The following is a 26,663-nucleotide window of genomic DNA, read 5'->3' as shown; positions in this document are numbered from 1 at the left end:
TCCAGCGATTCACTGTTACAACTGCAGTGTGGCAATTGAACACATTTCCTTCAATAAATCCCTCCAAATCCTATCAAGCAGAATACCTCAAGACAATGTAAGGTATGTGCAACACACAAGAAGTAGTCAAGCAGCAGTTGGGAGTGTGAAAAGTGCAAAGTAGCACTACACATGCTGGAATGCTTTGAGTACCATATGAAACTGAACTATTAGGAGAGTTTCTATTTATTTTTCAAGTAAACTGCATATGTTCATACTCATTACTGTACTTTCACTTCAATATATAAAATTTTCACATAAATTGCTTGGATAGTTTTTACAAAATTTGACATCTTGTCTTGCTGTGCAACCATCGTGGTAGATGCCCAAATTTAAATGGTATTTCATGGCAAAAAATTTGGGATTTAAATGGTATGTGGATGGGTTAAGTACATATGTAGTGTTTATCAGAGAATGACCCTAGATAAGCTGAAAGCAGGTGTTTTACTGAACCTCACACCAGGAAATTAATGTGTGACCCCAATTTTTAGGATACCATGAGCCAAACAGAAAAGCAAGCCTTGGAGAGCTGCAATTGATGTTGTAAAAAACTTCCTAGGAAACAGAAGGAGTCCAGCTTACAAAATCATTGTGAACACCAAGTTGGAAAATTTGATTGATTGATTTTGTTTATTTTACTTCATGTTTTGTGCCTCTTGGCTAATTTGCAAAGATGAGGATGAGTGATGATATGAGGAAATTAATGAATGGACATTCACAAACAACCAAGCCCGAGCGGGATTCGAACCCGGGACCCTTGGCGTTGCAGTGCGATGTGCTAACCACTCGGCCACAGGGTCCGGCACCATGTTGGAAAATTTGAGAAAACTAGGTCGAACATGAGTTTGAAGTTACACTTCCTACATGCTCACATTGACAATTTTCCTGATACCTGTCTTGGATTTTACAGCGAGGAACAGGGCGAACATTTCCATCAGGATTTGAAAGACATGGAAAGAAGATACCATGGTGGTTGGACTGTGAACATGATGGCAGACTATTGATGGTCCCTGAAAAGGGAAAGTACTTCTTATGCATATGGAAGAAGTTCAAAAAGACGAAAATTCCTGCCTGTAAAATAAGTTAGGTAAAGGTCACTCTAAATAATATCAGTTGGTGGTAGTTCTTGTGAACTGTACGTAAATTGTGTTTACAATTACATAATTATAATATACACCATGTTTTTAAGCATGGCAAGGATCTTGTAGAAGGGTATAAATATATGTCTGTAATGGTTCAATATGCAATTTTTTTTTTTTTTTAACAAACTGGGAGTGATAGAAGAAAACTGCTTACGTATTTGGAATCAGCGCCCCAAAATTAGGGGAAAACGATATTAAAAATAAAAAAATCAAATTGCAGAGCTCTGTTATGAATCCCTTCATTACCTTGTGATGAAGATTTTTTTAATCTTGATTAATTCTTAGAAAGCAATTATTTAGAACAGCAGTGTAATTTCATGTATAAATTTGCATACAAACTTTAGCAGAAAATCAAAATGAATTCTTGATTCATTTTCATAATTTTTTTTTTCACAACACAAGTACAATACAAGAATGAGTTCTCAGCTGTTCCTTGTACTTCATCTGCCATGCCAAGATAGCTATAAAAACAACTAATTAGTGCAGGGACATGATCAAGTCATCAAGATTTTATATTTATTTAATCCTTGTTAACTATTTTAATCATATTTTATCACTTTCCCAACTCTTCCTTGCCTTCCATCCCTGAAGAAGGATGATGGTTGATCTGAAAATCTGAGTACAAAATATGGATGTGTTGTGATTTTATCTCGATTTTAATATGTTGATGACATGTGGCATGAAATAACAACAAATTCTGTTAATGATAAGAAAAAACATGTCAATAAAAAAGATATTACTTGTCAAAATTTCCTTATATTTATTTATGCACAAAGAACACTATCAGTCAATTCAAGATGGTCTTGGGCTGACCTCTGTGCCAGAGTGGAGGTTTTGAATCAGCGTGGACATGTGTGTTCTTCGCATCATCTCCTCCTCATCTTGCAATTAGACAAAGTGGCAGAAGAAGTGAAGTAAAATAAACCGAATCAATAAATCGTTAATCTTGTCTTCGATATTCCAAAAAAAGTAAAATTACTCATCTAGAGATCAAGCAAATAACAATATGCTGAGAGAATAAAGTAAATTTCAATGCAATCAAAGATTACCAAGCTCAAATCTTAATGTTACACTAGAAAGAAGTGCATTTGCTGACATTACCTTCCAATTGGTGGATGGAAAAAGCATGGCCAAAATAAACACACCAAGGAGTGGCCCACTAGTTGCACTTCCCATAAGCAAAGTTGATTCGATTAGTCCAGACAATTGGGAAACTAAATATGCAACACCTGCTGTTAAAACTCCATACATTGCACCTGGAAATTGAACCCTGAGAAATTACAAACTTAGTCATGTTTATATTAATTATTTTTAAAGCACATAATATAAAGAAGCGAATAGTACAACATTCACTACCAGGAAAAAAAATGTCTTAATATTAATTTACTGTGCTATATTATGTCCAATATACATTTCTATTTTCTTGGTATTTTAGCGTGGCAATGCTTGTGAAATATACCTATTGCTTTGTATTTGTTGCTGAATATTCTAAATTCTGTTGGTTTACTGAGGGTTTTATTGTTCATATGACATAGATGACTTTAATGAGTTTTCCAGCTTGATGCTCGCAATGCGTATCCTACTTTAGATTATCTTGAATCCATAATCCCACAAATTTTGCTGATATGTAAATTTACAGTAGTAGATTTCTTAGTGTTTAGTATTAATTTATTACTGGAAAACCATCTACATGAGTAAATGGCTTAGGATACATCAAGTAGAAGAATACAAAATATAGGAATTAGTAACAAGGTTTGAAATATGTCCTTAAAAACACGCAATATATGAGAAGCTAGACATATAAAGAAAAATTACAAAGAAAAGTAAACCTTAACAGTAAGAACATTAGCGAGATATACTTAAATGTTACAAAAATAATATGAACAGTGAAATAATCTTCCCAGAGATTCCTACACTGACTATCATCAAAGCACAGGACTTCCACCTACCATGGAATATTAATTCTGTAGCCAGCTGACTTTTTTTTTTACCACAGCTCTACTATCGGATTAAAAAGTATGGATACTAGAGTTTGCACTTCAATTAAAAATTAACCAGTACGCCTACATAAAAATGAGTTACATGAAAATTTAAATTTTTCAATTCTGCATTCATGTATGGTAATCAACTTTTTTTGAGTATGTCTTCTATTTTTTATCAACGTAAGAACAAAAAAAAGTGCTTTTTTTAGTTTTGCAAGTGATTGCTCTCTTAGAAATTCTATAAATAAATAAAGCTTATGGTCCGATTGTGATGAAATTTTAATATGGTGCATGCAGAAAGGTTCTAAACACAATTCTGAATTTTCGGATTTTAAAAAATTGTCATAAAACAGTTCTTATCAATTTTCTGAAACAACTTTTTCTTAGTATTGGAGAGTCCTACAAATACAATATTACAGTCCCACAGAATTAACTTGAGACAAATGGCTGCCGACTGCCGGTGCCGCTGCAGGAGTACCAACTTACAGCGAACGCTTGACTTTCACGTGAATCACAGGCAATCATCTGACAACGGGAGATGGGAGATTTGAAAAATAATTTAATTGTGTAACGGAAATATCACTGTATTAAGAGGACCTGCTAAGAAAATTATAAGCATTTTAAGTATTCTATCTTACACAATAAATGGATAAACAGTTTATTCATTACATTTAATTCATAATTTGAAAACACCCGAGGTCATCATCCGTGGAGTCTCCGTCAAGCTGTGTTATGTCACGTGAGTCCCTTCAACAATTGGTAACATTTTGCGTGCCCGAACATTAGAGTTTCTGTTGGCCCATTGCAGTGAGAAGTCCCACGTTCTAGCCAATTTGAGCGCAGTTGCATCACTCACAGAGTGGCCATTTCTCTCAAGTTAATTCTGCGGGACTGTAGTATTCTTTGAAGCTCTTTGCATGTGTTTCTAAATCCATTATCATTGTCAATTCACATTGTGAAATTGATTTTAGACAGATTTTTTTCAATGGAGTTAAGAAGTACGTGGAATGTGGCAAGCCACATGAACTGACTCGTAGTGATAGCCTACAGTTTCAACTATTCAATGGACATTGCTGTGTGCGGTGTTGTCATGTTCCATATACATCTTCACTCCGTTGAACAAAAATCTGTATAAAATCAGTTCTGCAATGTAAATTGACAATGATTATGGATTTAAAACATATGCAAAGAGCTTCTAAACAAGACCAGTATTGTATTTGTAGGACCACCCAATACAAAGAAAAAGTTGTTTCAGAAAATTGATAAGAACAGTATTTTGACAAGTTTGAAAAATTCGAAAATTAAGAATTGTGTTTTAAAACTTTCTGCCTGCACTGTATTCAAATTATTTCACAATCAGGGCATTTTTTTTTATTTGTAGAATTTTGAAGAAAAGAGAGTGATCATTTACAAAACAAAAAGAAACACATTTTTTGTTCTCACGATGATAAAAAATAGAATGCATACTCATACTAAATTTTGATGTAACTCGGTTTTAGTGTATGTAGGTGAACTGGTTAATTTTTAATTGGAGTCCAAACTTGAGTATCTATAATTTTCAATCCAATAGTAGGCCATTCATTCCAAATGACACTCACACATCAGTGCCTCTCCAATGGCATAGTGGTCGCCTTGTAACCAAGGGTTCCTGGATTTGATACCATCTGGAGGAACATTGCACAATGGTTCGGATTCCACTTTAAACTGTGGGTTCAGTTCTTATTAGCCCATCTGTGCATAAAGTGGACTAAAATTCTAACTCAAACAAACAGACACTGATACTCATGTCCTTGTTCTATTCTTTTTACCAGTTTAACTTGAGCATGCTGCTTGTAATACCATGGGATTTAATGTGAAAAATTTTCTGGTGCTTAATGAAGAAGACCAACTTTGATTTGATGAAATTGTGAATGAAAAACAAAACACGATACAATACAAATAGCAGAAAGTGTCTATCGATTTGAAATGAAATTTCCTGATATTTTGTAAAGAAGTACCAACAGCATGTGTCAAGCCTTACAAACTCTTTTAGTACTTCGTAATTTTTGTTAAATATACCTGGCCTTTGTTTCATAACATCCAAAGCAATGTGCATAATGTGACCCTATATACTTCTTCCCCCAGCTTATTGCACACAACTGTTGTCAACAACTAATAAAACATCTACTCAGTGAGGCAGTCTTTGCTTGAATAGAATCTTGTAAAGACAGAAATCAAGTAATCTTCAGCACCTAAAATTGTGAAATTTGAAAATTCCTTACCTATGATTTTGAGAATAATAAGCTGTTTCTTGTCATTTATACCTTTAAAATATGGGATCTGCGAAAGGAAATCCTCCCATGTGACAGCGGCCAAGGAGTTGATCAATGAAAGAGACAAACTGTAAAAAAGGGACCCTATTGTATTAACTGTGATATAGTAAGTTATGTATCAGTAAGGTGTTAAATCAAGTAAAATAAAATTAATACAATTTCATTTTTTTCAAAATATCTTTACATTTCAAAGTGAAGCAATTTATTGAAGAAAAAAAGAAATGGATGGGAAGAGATTGACATAAATGATTGTGTATTGTGTTCTGTACACCAAGCCATGATGAACCATGGATATTCTTCCACCCTGGTCAACAAACTAATATCTCAAGCTGACTCATATACCTCCATCAAAAAACCTGCCACCAACTCCCCTATACTTGTCATCTAATATCACCTCCACCGTTCCAATCTTTTCATCCTCCACAGTGATCCCAACTGTAGAAACATCTTACCTGATGAGCCCAGAGTTGTCTTCAAATGCTCCCACCAACCTCCAAAACATCCTGGTTCACCATACCCCTACAGCCCACAACAAACTCTGCCTGCTCACAAATGCAACCACCTAAGGTGCAAAACCTGCCAACATTCTTGTCACTTTCCATACTCTCCAGATCCACACTGCCAGTAGCAAATTCCCCCTCAGCCCCAAAGTAACCTGCCACACTTCAAACCTCATCTATATCCTCACCACCAATATCTGTGGTTACTTTTCCACAGCCCTCAACCTCAGAATCAATAACCAGCAGTCCTCCACCCACAACCTGTGCTTCATTGTTGCCTTCCATGCCAACCATCACAATTCCCTTTCAGTGACTGCTTCCGGGTAGTGATCATCCACCTCTTACCCAAATCCATCAACACCTCAATATGCAAAAGAAGCTGAGAGAGGGCTTATATATCAGCCATGACTGCAACCACACAAGACTACACAGTAACTTTACCAACTGTATTGTCACCCCCATTGCACAGCATCCTCACCGGTGGAGGCTTATAGTGGTTGGAATCACACTTTAAGCTGTAGGCCCAGTCCTGGTTAGCCTTTCTGTGCATAAAGTGGACTTAAAAACAACAATTCAATAAATCAATCAATTTACCAACAGTATACTGTACAACTCCCACTAAACCATCATGCCCCACTCTACCCCTCACCATTTCTGAATGTCCTGGAGAAAGAACCAAGATTATATGTACCACTAATTATTTGCTCTAGACCTGACAACCTAACAGATTGAACTCTCACTTCCATTTCCTCCATCTTTGATTCTACTACTGACGATGTGGCTCACGGCCATGAAAATTTTCAATTTTTCCAGTGTCTGTTTATTGTTTACTTTCTTTCTCCTTTTTACTTGTTTATATATACTATATATTTATTTGATTTTTGTGAGATGAATAGAACCACATTGAAATATTTGTTTTAATAACTTATTTAACATTGACAAGGAAAATGATTTTTCTTTGTGATATGAATAACTTTCAAATATTCTACTTACAGAAAATTAGGGATGTAACAGAATACTCTATCAGTATTGGCCGATTTAGGCATATCAGTGTATTGGTTAATCAGTGAAATTGCTGATTATTTTACCGATCTGGTATAAGTATCTATAAATATCTTATAATTTAGTGAAAATTCTGCCATTTTTTAATAATTTTTATGGATAATCTTTATGACATACTTTTCAAAAAAATTAATGTCTAAATATGCAACTTCCCTTGCACTGAAGTCACCTGGAAACAAACCTTTATTAATAAGGTCAATGAACTATTATGGTTCTTCAAGGACTATTTGAAATTTAACATCAGATCAGTAGAATATCAGTTATGGGTATCGGTAAATTATATATTGGTACTTTATCAGTGTCGGCCAAAATTTCATATCAGCCCATCCTTACTGAAAATACAAATTTGAAATCTTGCCTAATTAAAGAACTTGCCTTAGAGCTCCATTAAACAAACTTGCTAGAAAGAGTCCAAGGACACCAGGAATTATGGAGAACTTATCTTGAACGAAGAAAGGAACAATTTCATCTATACTTTTCGTGTAGCCCAGGAGGAGAGGATCACAATCTGCATACACTGCAAATATAGCAACTCCAGCTATCCATGTCAAGGAGAACAATGCAGAGGTTAAGGGAATATTCAACATCATGGTCCTGAAATTGACAAGTTCAACTAGTAAACAATATGTTGGATGTTATGATCAGTATTTTGTTTGCTCAATAGAAGAAGAAGCACCATATTGAGCACATTTTATAGGATTCCTCTTCATGAATTTAGAGTAAAAATAACATTTCCTCAATGTAAGTAAAAGGTTGGCTGAAAACATGGTGAAAAATATGACCATAGTGATAGAATTCATTAACTCTTTCACTGCGGAATTCTCTGGCACACAATATCCCTTGGCTGCGTAATTAAATTTGAAAATATATTTTTTTTATAAACAAATAATTTTCACAATTACATTGCATTATATATGAGAGAGAACTTACAAAAGTCATTCCTTGCACTTGAAAACCATTCTGTAGTCCCTGGTGGTATGATATTTTGAAATTTTGAAAAAACAACAACATTTTTTTAGAAACAACAATTTTACAAACATTTTTTTAGAAACAATAATTTTACACAATTACATTGCAAAATATGTTATAGAGAACTTACAAAAGTCATTCCTTGCACTGGCAAACCATTCTGTACGTAGACCCTGGTGGTATGATATTTTGAAAAATTTTGAAATTTTGAAAAAAAACAAAAAACATCTGCTCCATGATGTTACGGAGGGAGGTACAAATTCTTCATCAGACACTACACAAATCACTGTCACCACTTAAAGTCTCATAAAAACTGTCGCTATTATCGTCACAACTTAATTCACCTTCTGATTCTGAGTTGGCAAATAACAGTTGAGTAACATCATTATCAGACAAGTGTTGACGACTTGACGAAGTCATGTTGTTTACATTCGAACATGCATTTGAAACTGACATGTCAGAGCACTCAACGCTCGTATGTCAAAGAATTCTAAACGGAAGCGTAATTAGCGACATCATACAGATAAAAACAAAACTACAAGTTCAAATAGTTCCAAATACTATCAATAGATGTCAGAAGGCTACTAAAAGCGACGTACTGCAGAAATGCGACACCCGCAGCGAGTGGAAGTACGAATTCGCAATAATGCGACTTCCGTGGAGCAAGGCACCTGGCGTGCTGTGCATAAATGCGACGACCGCAGCGAAAGAGTTAAGAAACAAAGAAAATCAAACCAAGGTTGTAGGAAACGTGAAATATGCTAATGATTCATTGATAAGTATAAGTACACAAAAATAATTGAAACTGATTGGATTAAATCATACAAAATGGTTTCTTGGTATATCCTTTTTGTGTTTCTCATTCAGTATTGTCAAAGGTCAAGGAATTTTAATTAAATTCAATTCCAGTCCAGGAGAGAAAATCAGCAAGCGTAAATGGGTCTTGGACCATAAAGAAACTTTTTTATCTGTAAAGCATTTCAATTCAGTTCAGGAACCTTTATTCAGATCAATTTAAATTCGGTCCAGGAATCTTATTTCCTGCTGAATTTAAATTTGGCTCAGGAACCTTTCTTCTGGCTTAAATTAAATATGGTCTAGGAACCTTTTATCTGGATCAGTTTAAATATGATCCAAGTTCCATATTGAAATGAAACAATACGCAATTGAACCGAATTTCAATTGTGTGAGAAAAAAGGTTCCAGTCCTGTTACGGAACCCAATAGAACCCATTAGAATGTATAGGTTACTGATCTTTAACAATCGCAAGATTTGAAGTAAATTCAATTCCCATCCAGGAGAGAAAATCAGCATGTGTAAATGAGTTCTAGGCTGTAGAAAAACCTTTTCAGTATAGGGTCATTCCATGCCAAATCAACCAAGGTCTGAACCAAGACATCTCTGAAATTGATAATTTTTAGTGCAGTGGTAGTACCAGTAAAGTTGACAAAAACTGCAAAATCTCAGATTTTTTAGGCTCTTAGTTTTTGAGTTATTGACTTTCAAAAAAGGAAAAATCCCAAAATTTTATGACATTTTGAAATCTTTAATATCTGTGGATCAATATCTGTTTCACCTAGAGTGCTCGAATTGGTATCATTCTCTTCTGCTTTTAATGAGCTTTAAGTTGGAATGCAACATGACTGTCTTATTTGAATTTCGTAATTTTTCAAAACCTAGATAATTTTTTTTCAAATCTCAAAAACACCCCTCTTAATTTATATATATATATATATATATATATATATATATATATATATATATATATATATATATATATATATATATAAGACATCATTCTACTTTTTGTGTGCAGAATTTCATAATAGATGACAATGGGTTACTATGGAAATTAATTTCTTGTATTGTATGTGTGTGAAATTTGCAAAATTTGTGAATTTCCATGTTAAAACTATAACTATGTTGAAGTCTTCTTATTAGTTTATTTTACCAATTTTGGACTACAAATAATAGGAAAATACCTAAAATTTATCACTTTTGATATCAGGTAAGCAAATAACAGGAATTTTATTCTAAATTTCATGGAGATTTATTCACAACGAAAATTTGTATTTCGGGACTCAATACAATCCATTAGAATGTATAGGTTACTGATCTTTAACAATCGCAAGATTTGTAGTAAATTCAATTCCCATCCAGGAGAGAAAATCAGTATGTTCTTTAGTAATACGCCACAAAGATGTCGTGACAATCAAGCAGTATGCGCCTGCGCAGTAGCTTGTACAACATGGCCAGTCCACTGTTGACTTGCACCTTAGAAGAGCAATGAAGTGCTATTCGTTTTTTGTGGTCAGGGGGAGTTAAAACTACTGAAATCTAGAGCAGAATGAAGGAGACAATTGTTTAAGTCAGTGGAGAGTGTACTAAGTTAACGGATTCGCTGGTCGATCTGCTATTCCACTGCCTTAGTTGCTATCCAAACTGGCCTCCCACTTCAGTGTTCATCACTGACATTTAGTCTTCCGTCTTTAAATCTTTCCTCCCATTCTCTTACCAATACATAGCAATATATGAAAATGAATAGATTATTATGGTCTGAAACTACCAGCACAAATTTTACACATATGTTTGTACAATTATTGTTACATTGAAATGATATTTGATATTCTATATATTCGAGCGAATCACTCTCGAGCGTGGAGATTCGATCGAGTTTGAGCAAGCAAAAGTGGTCCAATGCAGTACTTTAGTGCTCATACCATGTAATTCTTTGGGTATGTCATAAATTAGCTAAAAATGTATTCTAGAAAATAAAACAAGCAAACAGAAAACAAAAGCACAAACATATTAAATTATTGCCAAAGTCATTAAGTTTGGCAAGAACAGTAAACAAAATATTTGCCAATGCTTGTGAATGGAAGCCAAGAAGAGAGGAACATTAATGAAACTGAATGATTATGTTAATTAATGTGTATTAATGTGAACAAAATTACATGCTGGTAAAGAACCAGTGTGCCTCCATAAGAGATGAAGTAATAAAAGAAGTGGGCCAAGAATGACAGAGAAAGTAGGAAATAACATGGAAAGCGTAAAGTGAATACAGATTAAAAAATATCAAGATTGTAATGGAAAGAGATTGTGACGATGAATATAGAGAAGGTGAAGTATACAGAAAAGAAAAGCCAAGAATTATGTGGGAAGAAAAGTTGAGGAAGAATATGGAGGAGTATGTGTGGGTGAATAAAGTAGGATGAAGGATGTCAGCAATAAAGACGTATATTTAAAATCACTGGAGTAAATAAGGAGTATGAATATTGATTGAAATTATTTTGGGTGTAAACACTTGGGTTATTTGCACACACTATATGTATTATATGGGCCATCCCCTTATCACATCTAAAATCAACATCTGTCTCTGAAAACTAAAATCTCCTTGCCAAGGCTAAAAGCTGAGGATGTAAAGTGGCACTCAGCACACACAAAAACAAAACACTATTCTACAAAGTATTACACTGGTTGTAGGTCCAGGTGCCAGAGCCTCATTGGCCTGCAATACTGCAGTTACTGGGGTGTACTATGTAAAAGTGAGATTGACAATTGAGTACCTTCTCAAGAGATCACCCCTGACACTCCTGGATTAGGGATATGAATGAGAAAATAATAGAGAATATGAAAGGAATATGAATGACTAATGAAGAAAGACTAAAGTCAGCATGAAAATAGTGAGATTGGAATGACAAGGGAGAGATAGAGTGAGTTACGAAATGAAAAAAAAATCTGATATACCATTGTCAAGAGAACATGAATATGTTTAGTTTTGTATTCAGTCAAAGTGAAATGGTTCATGGTACTTTGTCCAGGCTTCCTACTCCAATTATTTCTGATTATTATTATTATTATTATTAATTTTTGTCAGAAGTTTCTATTTTTCCATAGACAATTTCTTGTTAAATATGTGTGCCTAGTCAAATGCTATATACGAAGTAAACCTGTTGTGTGGTTCCATATGTACAATACTGTTGCAAACTTACCTGCCCTAAGATTCACTATGGAACCCATAGCGGATATGTTTAAAGCACAAGTTATGGTTAACGGCGACTGTAAAACTCCTCGAAGAAAAGGACAAAGTTTACATGGAAAGAGAAAATTATTGGGAATGAGTGAAGAAAAAAAGCAAAGGGCAAGATTACAGATGAGGAAGAGTATCTAGTGGTGTTTGAAATGGAAGACTGGATAGTGCAGCCTTGTGAATAGATTTGTATGTTTCAACATGACTAGCAGTGGACTAGTTGCATGGGAGACGTGAGAGTCTTTTGTAATTTTTTTCTGGCTGGAGAGAGTAGATATCCCATTGTATCCACTTCAAGTGCTGGTTGAGGCCTCCCCGATGGAGTAGTGGTGTCGCCTTGTAATCAAGGGGTCCCCAGTTTGATCCCCGGTGGAGGCACATGGCACAGTGGTTCGAATACCACTTTAAACTGTAGGACCAGTCCCGATTAGCCTTCCTGTGCATAAAGTGGACATAAAACAACAAATCAATCAATCAATCAAGTGCTGGTTGGAAAGAATGAAGGAAAAATAATAATAAATATACTTACTTTACAACTTCCGCTTGTGATTTCATACTGCAGTACCTTTGTACAAAATTCTGCTGACAACCAAGAACAGACAAAGACATGAATAGGTGTCCAACTATCGCAGACAATGTTGTGGCTCGTATGGTAGGATCAGGATCAAAACTAGGAAGAAAGATTACAATATTTTTAAAGAAAATCAAGTTTTTGCAGGAAATTGTGAAAATTGTCAATGTTTCAAGATGGTGCTATAACTCTTTAAGATCCTGTTATTTGTTATAATTGCTTTGTTCATAGTTACATACATATTTTGATGCTTATAAATTCAGTATTTATATGTAATCATGCTCTTAGTTATGTTATGGTTTATTATTTATTGTATTACGGCCTTGTGGAAGTTGTAATTGTCCTTAGTTGAATCATGTAATTTTGTTTAGCACACATTTAATTATGTGCCATTATCATGCATTCTGAAGCATTAAATCCACATGGAACTGAAACAAATCTGGAACTGAGTCATCTGAAGACAGGTGATGGTTAGAAGTTAAGTGCAGATTATAACATGTGGTGACAGTGATGTATTTTTTTTGAGTTTGTGTTTTAAGTCCACTTTATGCACAGTAAGGCTAATCGGGACTGGACCTACAGTTTAAAGTGGGATCTGAACCACTATGTGCCTCCACCGGGTATCGAACCCGGGACCCCTTGGACAGTGATGTAATCTGATTCGAAGATAGTATATGATGTTGTGAATCCTATACTCTTGCAAACAATTCATGTTTCAATGGAAAGTCCATGGTTCTCTGTGCACTAATCTCTAAACCAGTAGAAACTCACAGATCACTGACGGTAGATTTTGGTGTATCATGTGTGTATCGGATACTACAGTGAATTTGAAATATGAAGGATGAGACAATTCAGGTACAATTGAACATAATTCAGGGCAGGAACCGACTCTCTATAGCATGACCTATTGTTTTGTGCCTTGCATGCTTTGATAGCATTGAAACAAGTATTGCAGGGATATAAATTCCAATCAGATACAGAGGCTGGAAATAATTTGTTTGATGAATAGACATGAAGGTTTTATAGAGCATCTTTCGGCTTATGCAACAATGTGATTAGTGCCTCTATGACTATGGAAAATTCTTTCAAGTGTTGTATTGTGTGTGAACAATATAACTTTTATTTTTAAGTACTTTCTCTTACAGTTTTTAATTTTTTGATTGGTCATGAAATATTGTATGTGAATGGAGTATAGTGAGTAATGTAATGTTGGTGAATGGAGTATAGTGAATAATGTAATATTGGTGAATGGAGTGTAGTGAATAATGTAATATTGGTGAATGGAGTATAGTGAATAATGTAATACTGGACATGTGTTTTTTGAGCATATTGTATTGCACATCACTCCTTCTCCAGAATACGTAAATAAATAAAGAAAGGCCTGCTCTATAGCATAGTAGTTAATGCTGGCACCTTGTAATGAAGGGGTCCTTGGTTTGATTCCCAATTGGGTCAGATTGGAAAGAGACTTGATTGAACTTTATAAACTCTAGGCCCACTTCTGATTGGCAAATTTGAGTATAAAAATGAAAAAAAAAAATACTTTGGTCTCAGCATATATCACAAATATAAATCTTGTGGTTTAGGAATGAACTACTATCTATGCAGAGCTGCTTCGGAGTTGCCAATTTTTTTCATTTTACTTGAAGTATAGGTTAGAGGTTGGTGTTTGTGGCCATCTTCCATTTGTCCCTGTAATCACAGTTCCTGTTTCTCCCTCCTAGAAACTGAAACGTTTAGCTCAAAAAGCTGAAATGAAGAGCAAGGTGTGAAAATTATTTCAAAATGTCTACTGTAACATAAGGTATAGTGTCTGTAGGGAGAGGGATGAAGCAGAGACACACTTTATACAGTTCAATGAATTGGGACACAGTTAAAATAACATGTATTGGAAAGTTGATTGAACAATATAATACTGGGCGTGATTTCATGAACCAAGGCTTTTTTTTCGTATAATTCCTGTGAAGAATTTTCACTAACTTGAAAAAATCTAGGCGCCCTCTATCAGAAGCAATTTTCCATCCTTCTGCAACACCTCCCACATGGATGAAACCCTGGATAACAATTGCCAGGATGCAGGCTGTCATTGTGAGACCTTGCAGAATGTCCACACGCACAACAGCATTCAGTCCTCCCTAGAAGAAAACCAAAGGTGAAGAGAAATGAGTGAAAAAAATGTGGTTGTTACTGTCTAAAAGTTAACATCTGTGATACTACAACCCTTTTAGAGCCAAGGTATGTCAGACAGCTTTTCACAGGGTGATGCATAGTCAGTGCATTAAGTTTTATTGCTGTTGTTCTTGTTGAACGTTGTAGAAAAGACACACTTTCCCAACATGGTCAAATTGACTTATCATTTGTTTTTGCTCTGTAGTGAGTAGTCTGTGGAGAATGCTCTCCAAGAAGTTTGTATTGTACCAAGAATGTAGCAATGTACATCGCGTCGCGGTCAGTCGCGTTGGACGCTAATAAAGTGTTAATTAACTGTTAGCACGTGTTGTTACTCCTTGTACCAAGTTATGGAAATATCTGCGTTGAAGTTCAACAGGTTATCGGCCCAGATACGTTCCCACTGCGCCCGTGAAATTTGGTAGTTTGTCGGAGTGCAACAGTAAGTGTCGTCGTGGTTTGGAGTACAACAGGAAGTGTCCTTTGTCCTCCTAACCGGACTGGTGAGAGTTTTACACTTTCGGAAGAAGCGTGTTTCGTTTGCTGCTGAAGATGGAGTTCAAGACAACAGTAGACAAGCTAGAAGGTGCAAAGAACTGGCCGAGATGGAAACGACAAGTGGAGCTGCTGTTACGACACCACGATGTCCTAAAAGTTGTGGATGGCACGTGTACTTCTCCACAGGAACTTGGTGCTGAGTGTACTACCGAAGATCGACGTAAGTACGAAGCAGAGTGTAAAACATTCCAGAAGGCGGACATTATGGCACAAATGATATTGGTGAATAGTATGGATGATGCAAATTCGGAACTTACCAGCACGTGTGATACGTCTAAGGAAATTTGGAACAAACTAATGTCAGTATATGAACAAAGTTCAGCACAGCGTTTGGATCGATTGTCAGAGCAGTTCTTCAATCAATCCAAAGATGCAGCGGAAGACATTGCAACATACGTGTCCAAATTACAGAGAAATTTTCGTGAAATGAATGACGAAATGGAACGTCTCACGAAGTCCAAGGTTCCAGAACTGCTTCTAATGAGTCGAATCATGTCTACCTTACCTAGTGAATATTTTGAATTCAAAAGTGTATGGGAATCAGTTCCAGTGGAAGAGCGTACTGTAGACAGGCTAACTGAACGACTTAGGCTAATTGAAATGAGACTTCCCAACAAGAGTAGTGACACAACAGCTTTTGTGGTAAAAAGTGATGATCCGAAGAAACACAAGAAACGTCCAGAAAAAGCGAAAAAGTGTTTTAAATGTCACAAGGTAGGCCATTTTGCCAAACAATGCAAGTTGGTGTTAAATAGATCTTCAACCAGTGAAAGTGGGCGTGTTCCAGAAGGAGGAGCCTTTGTGAGCTTTGAATCGAACTGTCCTGTTTCTGAAGTTTGGATTGCAGATACTGGAAGCACAGCACACATGACTAACCGGAAGGACTACTTTCTACAGTACCAAAAATTTCCAGCACCAAAGGAATTACAGGTGGGAAATAAAGCCATCATATTAGCACATGGCAGTGGTATAGTGAATGTGGAAATGTTGGTCAATGGTAGGTGGGTGAAAAATCATCTTCGTGATGTGTGGTATGTGCCAAATATCAGTAAGAATTTATTTTCTGTGAACTCTACTACAAAAAGAGGTTTTCTATTCTGTGCAGACTCCATGAAATGTTTACTAAAAAAGAATGGTAAAATACATGCATGGGGAAGTGTTACTTTAAGTGGTTTGTACCAAATGCACATGCTTGCATTACCCCCCAAAAATCCTGCTGAAGTGTGCTTAGTGTCAGCTTCCGATACATTGCAGCTGTGGCATGAAAGGTTGGTACACCAAGGTAAGCAACATGTTCGGAAGTTTCTAGTGCAGCACGGAATTGATGTAAAAACTGATGATCAGTTTTGTGAAGGCTGTGTGGTTGGCAAGCAACATCGTAAAAGTTTTGGACAGCGGGTTACTCGTGCAGAAAATCCAGGTGAAAGAATCCATGCTGACGTGTGTGGACCAATGCAAACAAAATCATTGGGTGGTGCACTATATTTTGTTTGTTTCAAAGATGACTTTTCGAAATTCCGACGCGTGTTTTTTCTGAAACAAAAATCGGAAGTTGCTGCAAGACTAAAACAGTTTTTAGCTGAAGTCAGTGTTGCAGGTCATGTAGTAAAAGAATTGCTCACTGACTGTGGGAAGGAATTTGATAATGCGGAAGTGAAGGCTTTGTTGAAAGAAAAGGGGATCAATTTCAGAACCACCATGCCTTATACACCTGAACAGAATGGAGCTGCAGAACGTGAGAACAGAACATTGGTTGAATCTGGACGCTCAATGTTGCATTCAAAAGGTCTTCCAGTGAAACTTTGGGCTGAAGCAGTGAATACTGCAACGTATGTTCTGAACAGAACTGGACCAACAACTGTAGAGAAAAAGACACCACATGAACTTTGGTATGGAAAAGACTTACCAAGTGTAGATCATTTGAAAGTGTTCGGAACAGAGTGTTTTGTTCATGTACCAAAGCAAAAGCGACAGAAATGGGACCAAAAGAGCATTAAGGGTCTTCTGATTGGTTACTGTGATGAAAAAGATGGTTACCGCATCTGGAATCAGAAAACTGATAAAGTGTTGCTCAGTCGTGTTGTTATTTTTTGCACGGAAACAATTTTGCCAGTAAAAGAGTCTTTTGAAATTGTTTCACCAGAAAAATCAGTAATGTTTGAATCTACTGTGGAAGAACCTGATAGCCCTGGTAGTGAGTCTGCATACTACGATGATACAAGAAACAGATGCATCACAGGAGATGTAACTGGTGGAAGTGAACCACGTTATGAATTGCGAGATCGTCAAAGGGTGCAGAAACCAGTGTGGCAAGATGGTTATGTGTTACAGGTAGATTGCTTAGAACCGAGCTCATATAAAGATGCCATGTCATCAAGAAATGCTGCAGAGTGGAAATTAGCAATGGAAGATGAAATGCAGTCTTTGGCTAAGAATCATACTTGGATACTAGTTGAACCTCCAAGCAATAAGAAAGTTATTGATAATCGGTGGGTTCTAAAAGTAAAGACCAAAGCAGATGGCAGTATCTACAGATTTAAAGCAAGACTGGTAGCAAAGGGTTATCTACAGAAGAGTGGGATTGATTACGATGAAACCTTTAGTCCAGTGGCTCGATTTGATACTGTACGAACTGTGCTGAGTGTTGCAGCTTGTGAAGGGTTGAAGTTGGCTCAATTTGATGTGAAAACAGCTTTTCTTTATGGTGAACTTGATGAGGAAATCTATATGTGTCAACCTGAAGGGTTTGATGACGGGACTGGTCGTGTGTGTAAACTAAAAAGGAGTCTTTATGGACTGAAGCAAGCACCTCGTTGCTGGAATAGACGATTTGTGAATTTCATGTCGAAGCATGGTTTTACATGCAGCAAAGCTGATCCCAGTATGTTCATTCGTAAGAAAAATGGAAAGAAAATGATCGTAGCCATCTATGTGGATGATGGTTTGGTTGCTGGCAATAATATTGAAGATATCAACAGTTTTCTCGGAACTCTAAAAGAAGAATTTGAAATTGTGGTTGGGTCATTAGATTGTTTCTTGGGCATACAAGTAACACAAAAGGACGATGGTTCTATTTTTGTATGTCAAGAAAACTATACAAAGAAAATTCTTGAGAAATTTCGCATGAGTGAAGCAAATGCTGTGTCAACACCTGCTGAAAAGGGAAGTGTAAATGCAGGGGAAGAAAACACACAGCAGTTAGTAGACACTAGTGTGCCTTACAGAGAAGCAGTTGGCAGCTTGATGTATCTGGCTACAGTCACTAGGCCAGATATCTCCTATGCTGTTGGATTAGTGTCGCAAGCATTGGACAGTCCAAGACTATCTGATTGGCAAGCAGTGAAACGCATTTTCAAGTATCTACGAGGAACCACTGCTTATGGAATATGCTACAATTCAAATCATAATCCTGGGATCCTGGAAGCCTTCAGTGATGCAGATTATGGTGGAGATCCAACAACAAGACGCTCAACAACTGGAGTTCTATGCAAGTATGCAGGTGGAGCGATATCTTGGATGAGCCGGAAGCAGAAGTCTGTTGCTCTATCAACAACAGAAGCTGAATTTGTGGCAGCCAGCGAGGGAGCGAAAGAAGTGATATGGCTAACAAGACTATTGGATGAGATCACTCATCTGACAGGAATGCCCACACTGCTGGTGGATAATGCTAGTGCTATTAAGTAAGTAAAAAATCCTGAATTTCATAAACGCTCAAAACATATCGCGGTGCGTTATTATTTTGTAAGAGAAAAGTTTCAGGAAAAAATGTTAAATGTGGAACACATTGATGCTGAAAGTCAGGTAGCAGACATTCTCACGAAACCATTAGCAAAAGTTAGGTTTGCTAAATTATGTAGCTTAATGGGAGTGGGAAATTAAAAGTAGTGTACTTATTGTTATGTTCAAGTGTAACAATGTTTTTTTGTAAAGGGAAGCTTGTGAAAGTTGTTTTTGAGGGGAAGTGTTGAACGTTGTAGAAAAGACACACTTTCCCAACATGGTCAAATTGACTTATCATTTGTTTTTGCTCTGTAGTGAGTAGTCTGTGGAGAATGCTCTCCAAGAAGTTTGTATTGTACCAAGAATGTAGCAATGTACATCGCGTCGCGGTCGGTCGCGTTGGACACTAATAAAGTGTTAATTAACTGTTAGCACGTGTTGTTACTCCTTGTACCAAGTTACGGAAATATCTGCGTTGAAGTTCAACAGTTCTCTATCTTCCTAGACTGGGAATAGAAATGTCTTTCATTAACGTAAACAAAGTTTCAGCTATACACATCATTGGTGAGTAAAGCTATTCACTGTTCCTAAATATAAAATTAATGATTCAGGATAGAGAAAGGATTTAAGTAGATAAGAATAAGTGTTTTGCTTAGTTAAATAATTAAGTTAATAAACTGAATAATTTATTGTTGGGAAACACAGAAGAATTTAGACCAATTGAAGATACAGAGTGTAAGAGCAGAAATATGGTATTCATTTGTTTTTGTATTATTTGTATTCACATTGAGTTTTGATGGTGAAGGTAAGTGCATAACATTGTTGGTAAAACCACACATAACACATAAACAGCATGATACGAAAAACTTAAAAAATTTGTCCAAGCTCTCGACTTCATCTTGGAGTCATCATCAGGGCTGGTCAAGAGACAGTGAAGAAGACACAGTGCTCAGATAGAGTCAAAAGTTTGGACAAACTTTTAAAGTGTTTTGTACAGTGGCGGTGATTAGGAGGGGGTGTGGGGGCAGTTGCCTCCATGTTTTGCCACATTTGCCCCACACACTATGCTAAACCTAATCTACCACAAGAAAGTAAAGTGTTCGTCCCCCCTCCCAAGCTTTGGCAACTTCCCCCCCCCCCTAGTTTTGGAACCCAATAGCAACCGCTGGTTTCATATCATGCTGTTTATGTGTTCCGAGTGGTTTTTGACAGGAATAAGTTTTTTAATGTCATAGATAAAATTGGTTAAGGGCAAACATAAAAGAACACTCATGCACATCTCAAGACTAAAACTGAGAACCTTTGATGATGTCTGGAGCACTCAAAAGTATTTACATCTGTGGAGTGGTGTGATGTTCTCGAAACTGTAAACACCCAACTATCATTGAGCAGCAACTTCAACTACTGTAACCAGTTCAAAAATAAGGGATTTCACAAAAAGCCTTAGAGGTACAGTAGTATACTAGTGCCAAGATTTCTTCAACGTCAGATAATATGCAATCTACAGGCTTCCCCATAGTTTTAAACTAGTGACACTAGCAGCACTACTTCCATGCCAGAATTTCAAATACAGTGATGAATCTACATGGATTATTAGACATAATTATGTGAAAATAGAGCAATAGACTCCAATGCCATACCAGATATTCCTTTCACAATCAGCTGACTTTAAGTCACAAAAGGGAAATAACAAATGTTACATTAAATGCACCATTTCTCAATTCACTGGGTCCTTCAGTACACCCATTTTCATAAATAGCTTTATGCTCTTACCACAAATTTTAAAACAGTTAAAGTCAGCCAATGTGCTTAAATCTTTCAAATATTAATATGCAACCACACAACAAGCAAATCACAACACAAATTTGTTTCGTTAAGTAGCACTTGCAGTGCTTTATCATGATAAAATGAGCGGGAATTAATAGTGTTGGTCGTCCTTTTGAAATAATGTTCAGTTTGTCTGTGAAATTTCTTGCAGTAAACGATTTTACAATCAACAAGTCTTCAATTACACAATTACAATCATTTGCAGTTGATAATTGGTTTTCCCTGGATGAAGACGTTGTCAAAATATTGAATACAGTATTAAAGTTTAAAATGTAATCACTCTTCCAGTTGCTTACACAGGAGGTTACAGTTACATATTGTAGAATGGTGCTGGCTAGCTGAGAGCAATGACTACTATCATATCTGAACAGAGTGACAAGTGTATTGCTTACACATGTATTGCCACAGCATCTCTTGGCATTATCAAATACTAAACCCACAGTGATTAACATTGGAATATGAGAAATATCACAATTTAGGATTACATGCAGGGCATAATATTTCTTATTTATAAGCATTGTAAATGCATGCTATTGCCCTACATTGTATTGTTTACAACAAATACCATTATTTGTATGAATAACATTTTATGGTTACTTCCTTTTACTCTAAACATGGTGTTTAACTCACCATTAATGTGAAAACAATGCTGATTGCACCTATTGCAAGGATTGACATCCAGTACGGAACATCAGTAATGGTTTTCAAAGCGACGCATGGTGTGAACACTGTGACTCCAAGTAGAAGAACACTTCTAACTGTAAATGTGAGAGAGGCCAAACCTCTGACTAATTTTGACTTAAATCGTAAATCCAGGTACTGAAAAATACAAGAAAAGTAAGTGTAACAATGCTCATGAAAGTCATTTGAATTAAATTAGGGTAGTTATATTTTTCTTAACATGTTTCAAAATGGAATATGTGGTTGTTTTCTGCAAACTAATGAATTTTATGTTACAAACAAATCATAGTATTTTTGAAAAGTGATTAATATACAAAGTAAATAAAATGTTATTCTGGTACCATCATCAAACAAATAACGTTTTATGTAATAATCATAAAAGTTTGGTGATGTTTGTTTAAAGTCCACATGATGCACAGATGGGCAAATCAGGCCAAGATCCATGGTTCATGTTGAGTTGCACAGTGCACTGTATTTCGACTGGGGATCAACTGGGCTCTTTGATTACAATGCAATATCATTACCATCTTGCCATTGGGGAAGCCCAGTTAGACAATATAATAAATATATATACATAAACATAGGTAAAAGTTGCAGAGATCAGTAATGCAATATGGAATTATGTAACATAAGGTGTTCTTAAATATATACCGTATTTGGTGGTACTTTTTTCTTTTAAAAATAGGTCTGAAAAACAGGATCTTAAACGCTGATATTCAGGTACACCATCACGAAGAAGGAAGTTTGACGAGTTTGTGAATGAGCCAAAGCTTCATGGAATGTTGAGAAAGCTAAGACATGGCATTAGCGATGACACAGAGCAATTTGTTGCATGATAACTCAGATTCTGATTTAGAAGAGGTTCCAAGTGACTCTTCATTTACGTAGTTCTGGAGATATATGCCTCGAATTTGATGAAGAAGATTAAAATGTATTCTTTTCTACTTGGATTCCCAGCTGGAATTTTCTATTGGTTTCAAATTGGAATGAATTGGATGCTATCAGTTTCAATTGGAATGTGTCGGATTCTATCGGAATGTATTGGTTTCAATCGGAATTTCAACTGAAACAAATTGGAAAACCAAGACAATTTTCAATTGGTGAATTGTATACAATTGTAAGTTTGTATATATTGTAGAATCAATATGTTATCAATTCATTTATTGACTCAAAGCATATGTACTTTGATTACTGCCACCACATTTCCTGTGATTTAGAAATTCTTTGGAAAAACAGCACACTTGAACTGAATTTCTTCTGAATTCTAATGCATACTACTGAAGTCAGATTTATCTTAAAGGAGCTAGTAGTCGGAATAAATGTTCATATTAGTTCTTGTTTTTTGCAATATGAAATTTCCTTGGTTATTTTTATGTGTATGTAATGCAATCGGAAAAATTAGTAATCTTTTGATCAACTAAGTCAACATCGACAGTGTTTTGTTTGTCTATCACTTTTTCAAGTGTTGTGGGTCAGATTCATTGTTTAACCTAATTTGTTGCTGTTTTCGCAAGTATAAAGGAAGAACAACATGTCAATTTATGACTGAAGCAGCATATTTTTCGATTTTCTATAAGTGTGTTAATCACCATGAAGCTGCAGAGTTAAAAACATGTTCATATATTTGAAAAAGTTTTGTATCTGAAAGTCTTTCTAAGTTACAAATTTCACATGCTTTACCAGATATTTTTTCTAGTTGTTTTATATGATTTCTCCATTGCATTTACAGTTGTATAGATCCACCAACCCATCTGAAACCCTGGCACGTAAGCAGTAGTGCTAGTGTCACTAGTTAAAGTAACGGGAAGCCTGTAGTTCGCATATTTTCCGAGGTTTCAGAAAGCTTGGTGGATCTATATAGATAAGAATTTTTCATAAGCAATATATTTAAATCAATAAAATACTTTCCAATAGAAACCATATAATTACAATTGACCAATCGGTTCCGATAGACCAATTGGTTCTGATAGACCAATAGGTTCCGATAGAGTGTCTAAAAGCTCATATTGGTAATTGGAACTAATTGGAAAAATTTCCAGCTGGGTTAGGTGAGTTTTCTGTTGAATGTAAACCTACGTATTACTTTATATTTTAAATACTGTAAATTAATTATAATGTTAAGTAATAAAGCTTTTTCATAAAAAATGAGGAAAGAATAGGAGTGTGCATCTTATAAACTGGCAAATACAATATATATAGCAAACAATATGGATAAACACACACACAAAGATTGTACTGCTAATTAAGGGGTTCCAGGTTTGACCCAGTGGAAGCACATTGTAACGTGGTTTTAATCAACTTTAAACTGTAGGTCTAGTCCCGATTAGCCTATCTGGGCATAAATTGGACTTACATAGTACTAGGAAATTCAAATCAGTCATGCCCTTCTTGCCATTTCAATTTTTTTTTGGATATTGTACTGTTTATCATGTATACTTCTGTTCTGCCTGGAACTGATTTATGAAAAGTGTTTGCATGGTGAATAATGCACTAATTAAAGAGAAATAAATGGAAAGATTCAAAAACATTTTTTTCATGACATTCAAATTTTGGCTTTAAAGCAAGTGCAACTCCTGTTGAGCAATATTAACAAAGAAAGCAGGAAACTTGAATTTAAGGAAGAACAATCTCTACTCAATTTCCAATTGTTGACAAATATTCCTCAGCAACAGATGCAGTTTCACTGTTCAAATAGGCTACTATCAAAAAATTACACAAATATTTTATTATTATTTATGTACCAAAAGGTTAGTTGAAGGAAATATTAAAATATTCGAAGTGAGAATTCATATTAATATTACAGAGTTTGGTAAACACTAGAAATTGTAGTACATTTTTTCCTGACTAATTTATATATCATCATGAGAAAAGTAGCAATTTTTATCAATTTTATTCAATTGCATTATGTGTGGGTCTGGATATTAAAAGTTGACCATTACAATGGCGATATGGTCTTCCTAAATTTATTTTTCCTTTTGGCCTGTAATTTAATAATTTCCCATGCAAATGGCTATCTGGCATGCTCAGAACATGTTGAATCAACTTTAACTGATATTTTTTAAAATTTCAGACACCATTGATTAAACCTTCAATTAATTTCGGATTTCTACATCTCTAATTTTGAAAGGCTACTCTACTTAAGAACTGCAAATATCTCATATGTGGACAATTTTTTTCTAGTTTTATCATGTTGACGAAGTGTCCAACATTAGCTACCATACAGAAGAGCAGGTTTTGAAATTATGTTATGGCATCAGATTTTAATTTATTTTCTCATTTGTTTTCCAAAATTTAGTTTCAAAATTCCTGCGTAAATAGGAAATATTCCTATGTTATCTTCCTACTTTCAAGTACATAAAGTACACAGAGTCTTATTCCACCACATATCCACTTATCATGATATTCTTATCTAATATCAATCAATGGTAGTCTCAAATTATAATAATTACTAGCTGATTGCCCAGCATTGCCTGGGCTTTTATTTATACCAATCTTCTATTAGACAGGAAAATAATGAATTTCAACTATAGTGTAAACTGAACTTGGAGTTGAACGACATTCAGAGTGTCACTATTCATCTCAGCGACTCCGAAAACCATGGATTCCATTAATATCGGTCGTTTTACATGTCACCCCTTCCCATCCCCACCCCTAGGGGTGCCAGTGGTATCTTGTAGTTGAACGGCATTGAGAGTGTCACAGTATTTCTTTCCAGAGTGTAAGTCATATGTGTACCAAGTTTGGTCATCGTGAATGTCACCAATTAGCTTAGCGAGTCCGAAAACTATGGATTGGACACTAATTTAGGTTTTTAACATTTCATTTTTCACCCCCTCTCAGCCCCCATGCCGATAAGTGATGAACTTGGAGTTGAAAGGCATTCGGATTGTCAAGCATTCATCTTATTGACCCCGAAAACTATGGATTCCACACTAATATCAGTCGTTTCACATGTCACCCCCTTACCACCCCACCCCCAGGAGTGCCAAGGGTATCTTGAAGTTGAACAGCATTGGGAGTGTCACTATTCATCTTAGCGACCCAAAACTATGGATTCAACACTAATATCGGTCGTTTTCGATTATGTTTGCATGTCACCCCCCACCCCTATTCCTAGGGGTGCCAGGGGTGTCTTACCCCCACAGTAGTTCTTTTGAGATTGCAAGTGATACGTGTTCCAAGTTTGGTTGAAATCGCTCTATGCGTTCGAAAGTTATGTAGGTACAAACATACACACATACATACATCTATTTTTATATATTAGAAGATTATTATTTATATGTTTTAAGTTATATAAGATATACAAATGTAAAGGTATATAAATAAATACATAAATAATAATAATAATTTATATTTTTAGATATATAAAATGTATAAATTTCAAGATATATGTATAGTTATTGTTATTATTATTTGGGACTTCCATTGATTGATATTGGTTACCCTGCCCCCATGTCAGATGCCAACCAAATGTATATAAACTCCCAGATGAGAGTTGGGGAGGTCGTCTGTTGGAACAGAGACATGGAAGGGAGAGGGTGTTCGGTCAGCTCGGATCGGAGGACAGATCTCCTATAACGGATGCTGAAAGAGATTGGATTGCCGGGCAAGCTAGTGCCTTGGTGTCTGAAATACAGAGAAAAAAAAAAAGGTAGTTTGTACAGGATGTTATTTGGAAAAAATATAGGTGTGATGGGCAGCCTAGTGCCTTGTCACCGTGGAGTGTTGAGAAATGTACATGTCGGGCGACCTCGCGCCTGTTAAGACGTTTCTTGGAGTACCGCGAGTCTACCTTGTGACAAGCATACTACCGATGTAATTCATGAAACGTAAAGCATCCAGGTACAAACGATGGAGATTTCCATCAAAATTAGAGTTTTGGCCCGATAATAAATAGACGTTCGGATATGACTTGTACGAGATACTTGAAATTTACGTTAATTAACCTTTAGGAAATATCCAAAATTTCGGTTTTAATTTGACAGTTTATGGCCAAGGTAATTTATCACCCTTTACAATAAGGTTTCGCTAAAGGTTATTCGTTGTCTCTTGAAATTTGTACTTAATGACATAATTATGTTCACTTGTAGCAACCCACGTG

The 26,663-nt window shown here is 35.8% G+C and overlaps 1 protein-coding gene across 3 annotated transcripts in view; it reads right to left on the bottom strand.

The window, feature by feature from the left end:
- The window catches only part of LOC146002805 (sodium-coupled monocarboxylate transporter 1), a 79,185-nt gene that overhangs the window by 15,580 nt on the left and 36,942 nt on the right, over positions 1 to 26,663 (bottom strand). For all 3 annotated transcript variants that reach the window (XM_083140759.1, XM_083140760.1, XM_083140758.1), the window contains exons 3-8: positions 21,512 to 21,700; positions 14,588 to 14,742; positions 12,566 to 12,706; positions 7,413 to 7,631; positions 5,425 to 5,543; positions 2,283 to 2,437 (exon numbers count right to left, since the gene is read on the bottom strand). In XM_083140759.1, coding sequence (XP_082996885.1) covers positions 2,283 to 2,437; positions 5,425 to 5,543; positions 7,413 to 7,631; positions 12,566 to 12,706; positions 14,588 to 14,742; positions 21,512 to 21,700 — 978 coding nt within the window. The remainder of the gene's footprint in view (positions 1 to 2,282; positions 2,438 to 5,424; positions 5,544 to 7,412; positions 7,632 to 12,565; positions 12,707 to 14,587; positions 14,743 to 21,511; positions 21,701 to 26,663) is intronic.

Source organism: Lepisma saccharinum, chromosome 19 (assembly GCF_977018435.1).
Source record: "Lepisma saccharinum chromosome 19, izLepSacc3.1, whole genome shotgun sequence".
NCBI lineage: Eukaryota > Metazoa > Arthropoda > Insecta > Zygentoma > Lepismatidae > Lepisma > Lepisma saccharinum.
The sequence above is the reverse complement of the archived record's forward strand: the minus strand, read 5'-3'. Positions and strand labels throughout refer to the sequence as shown.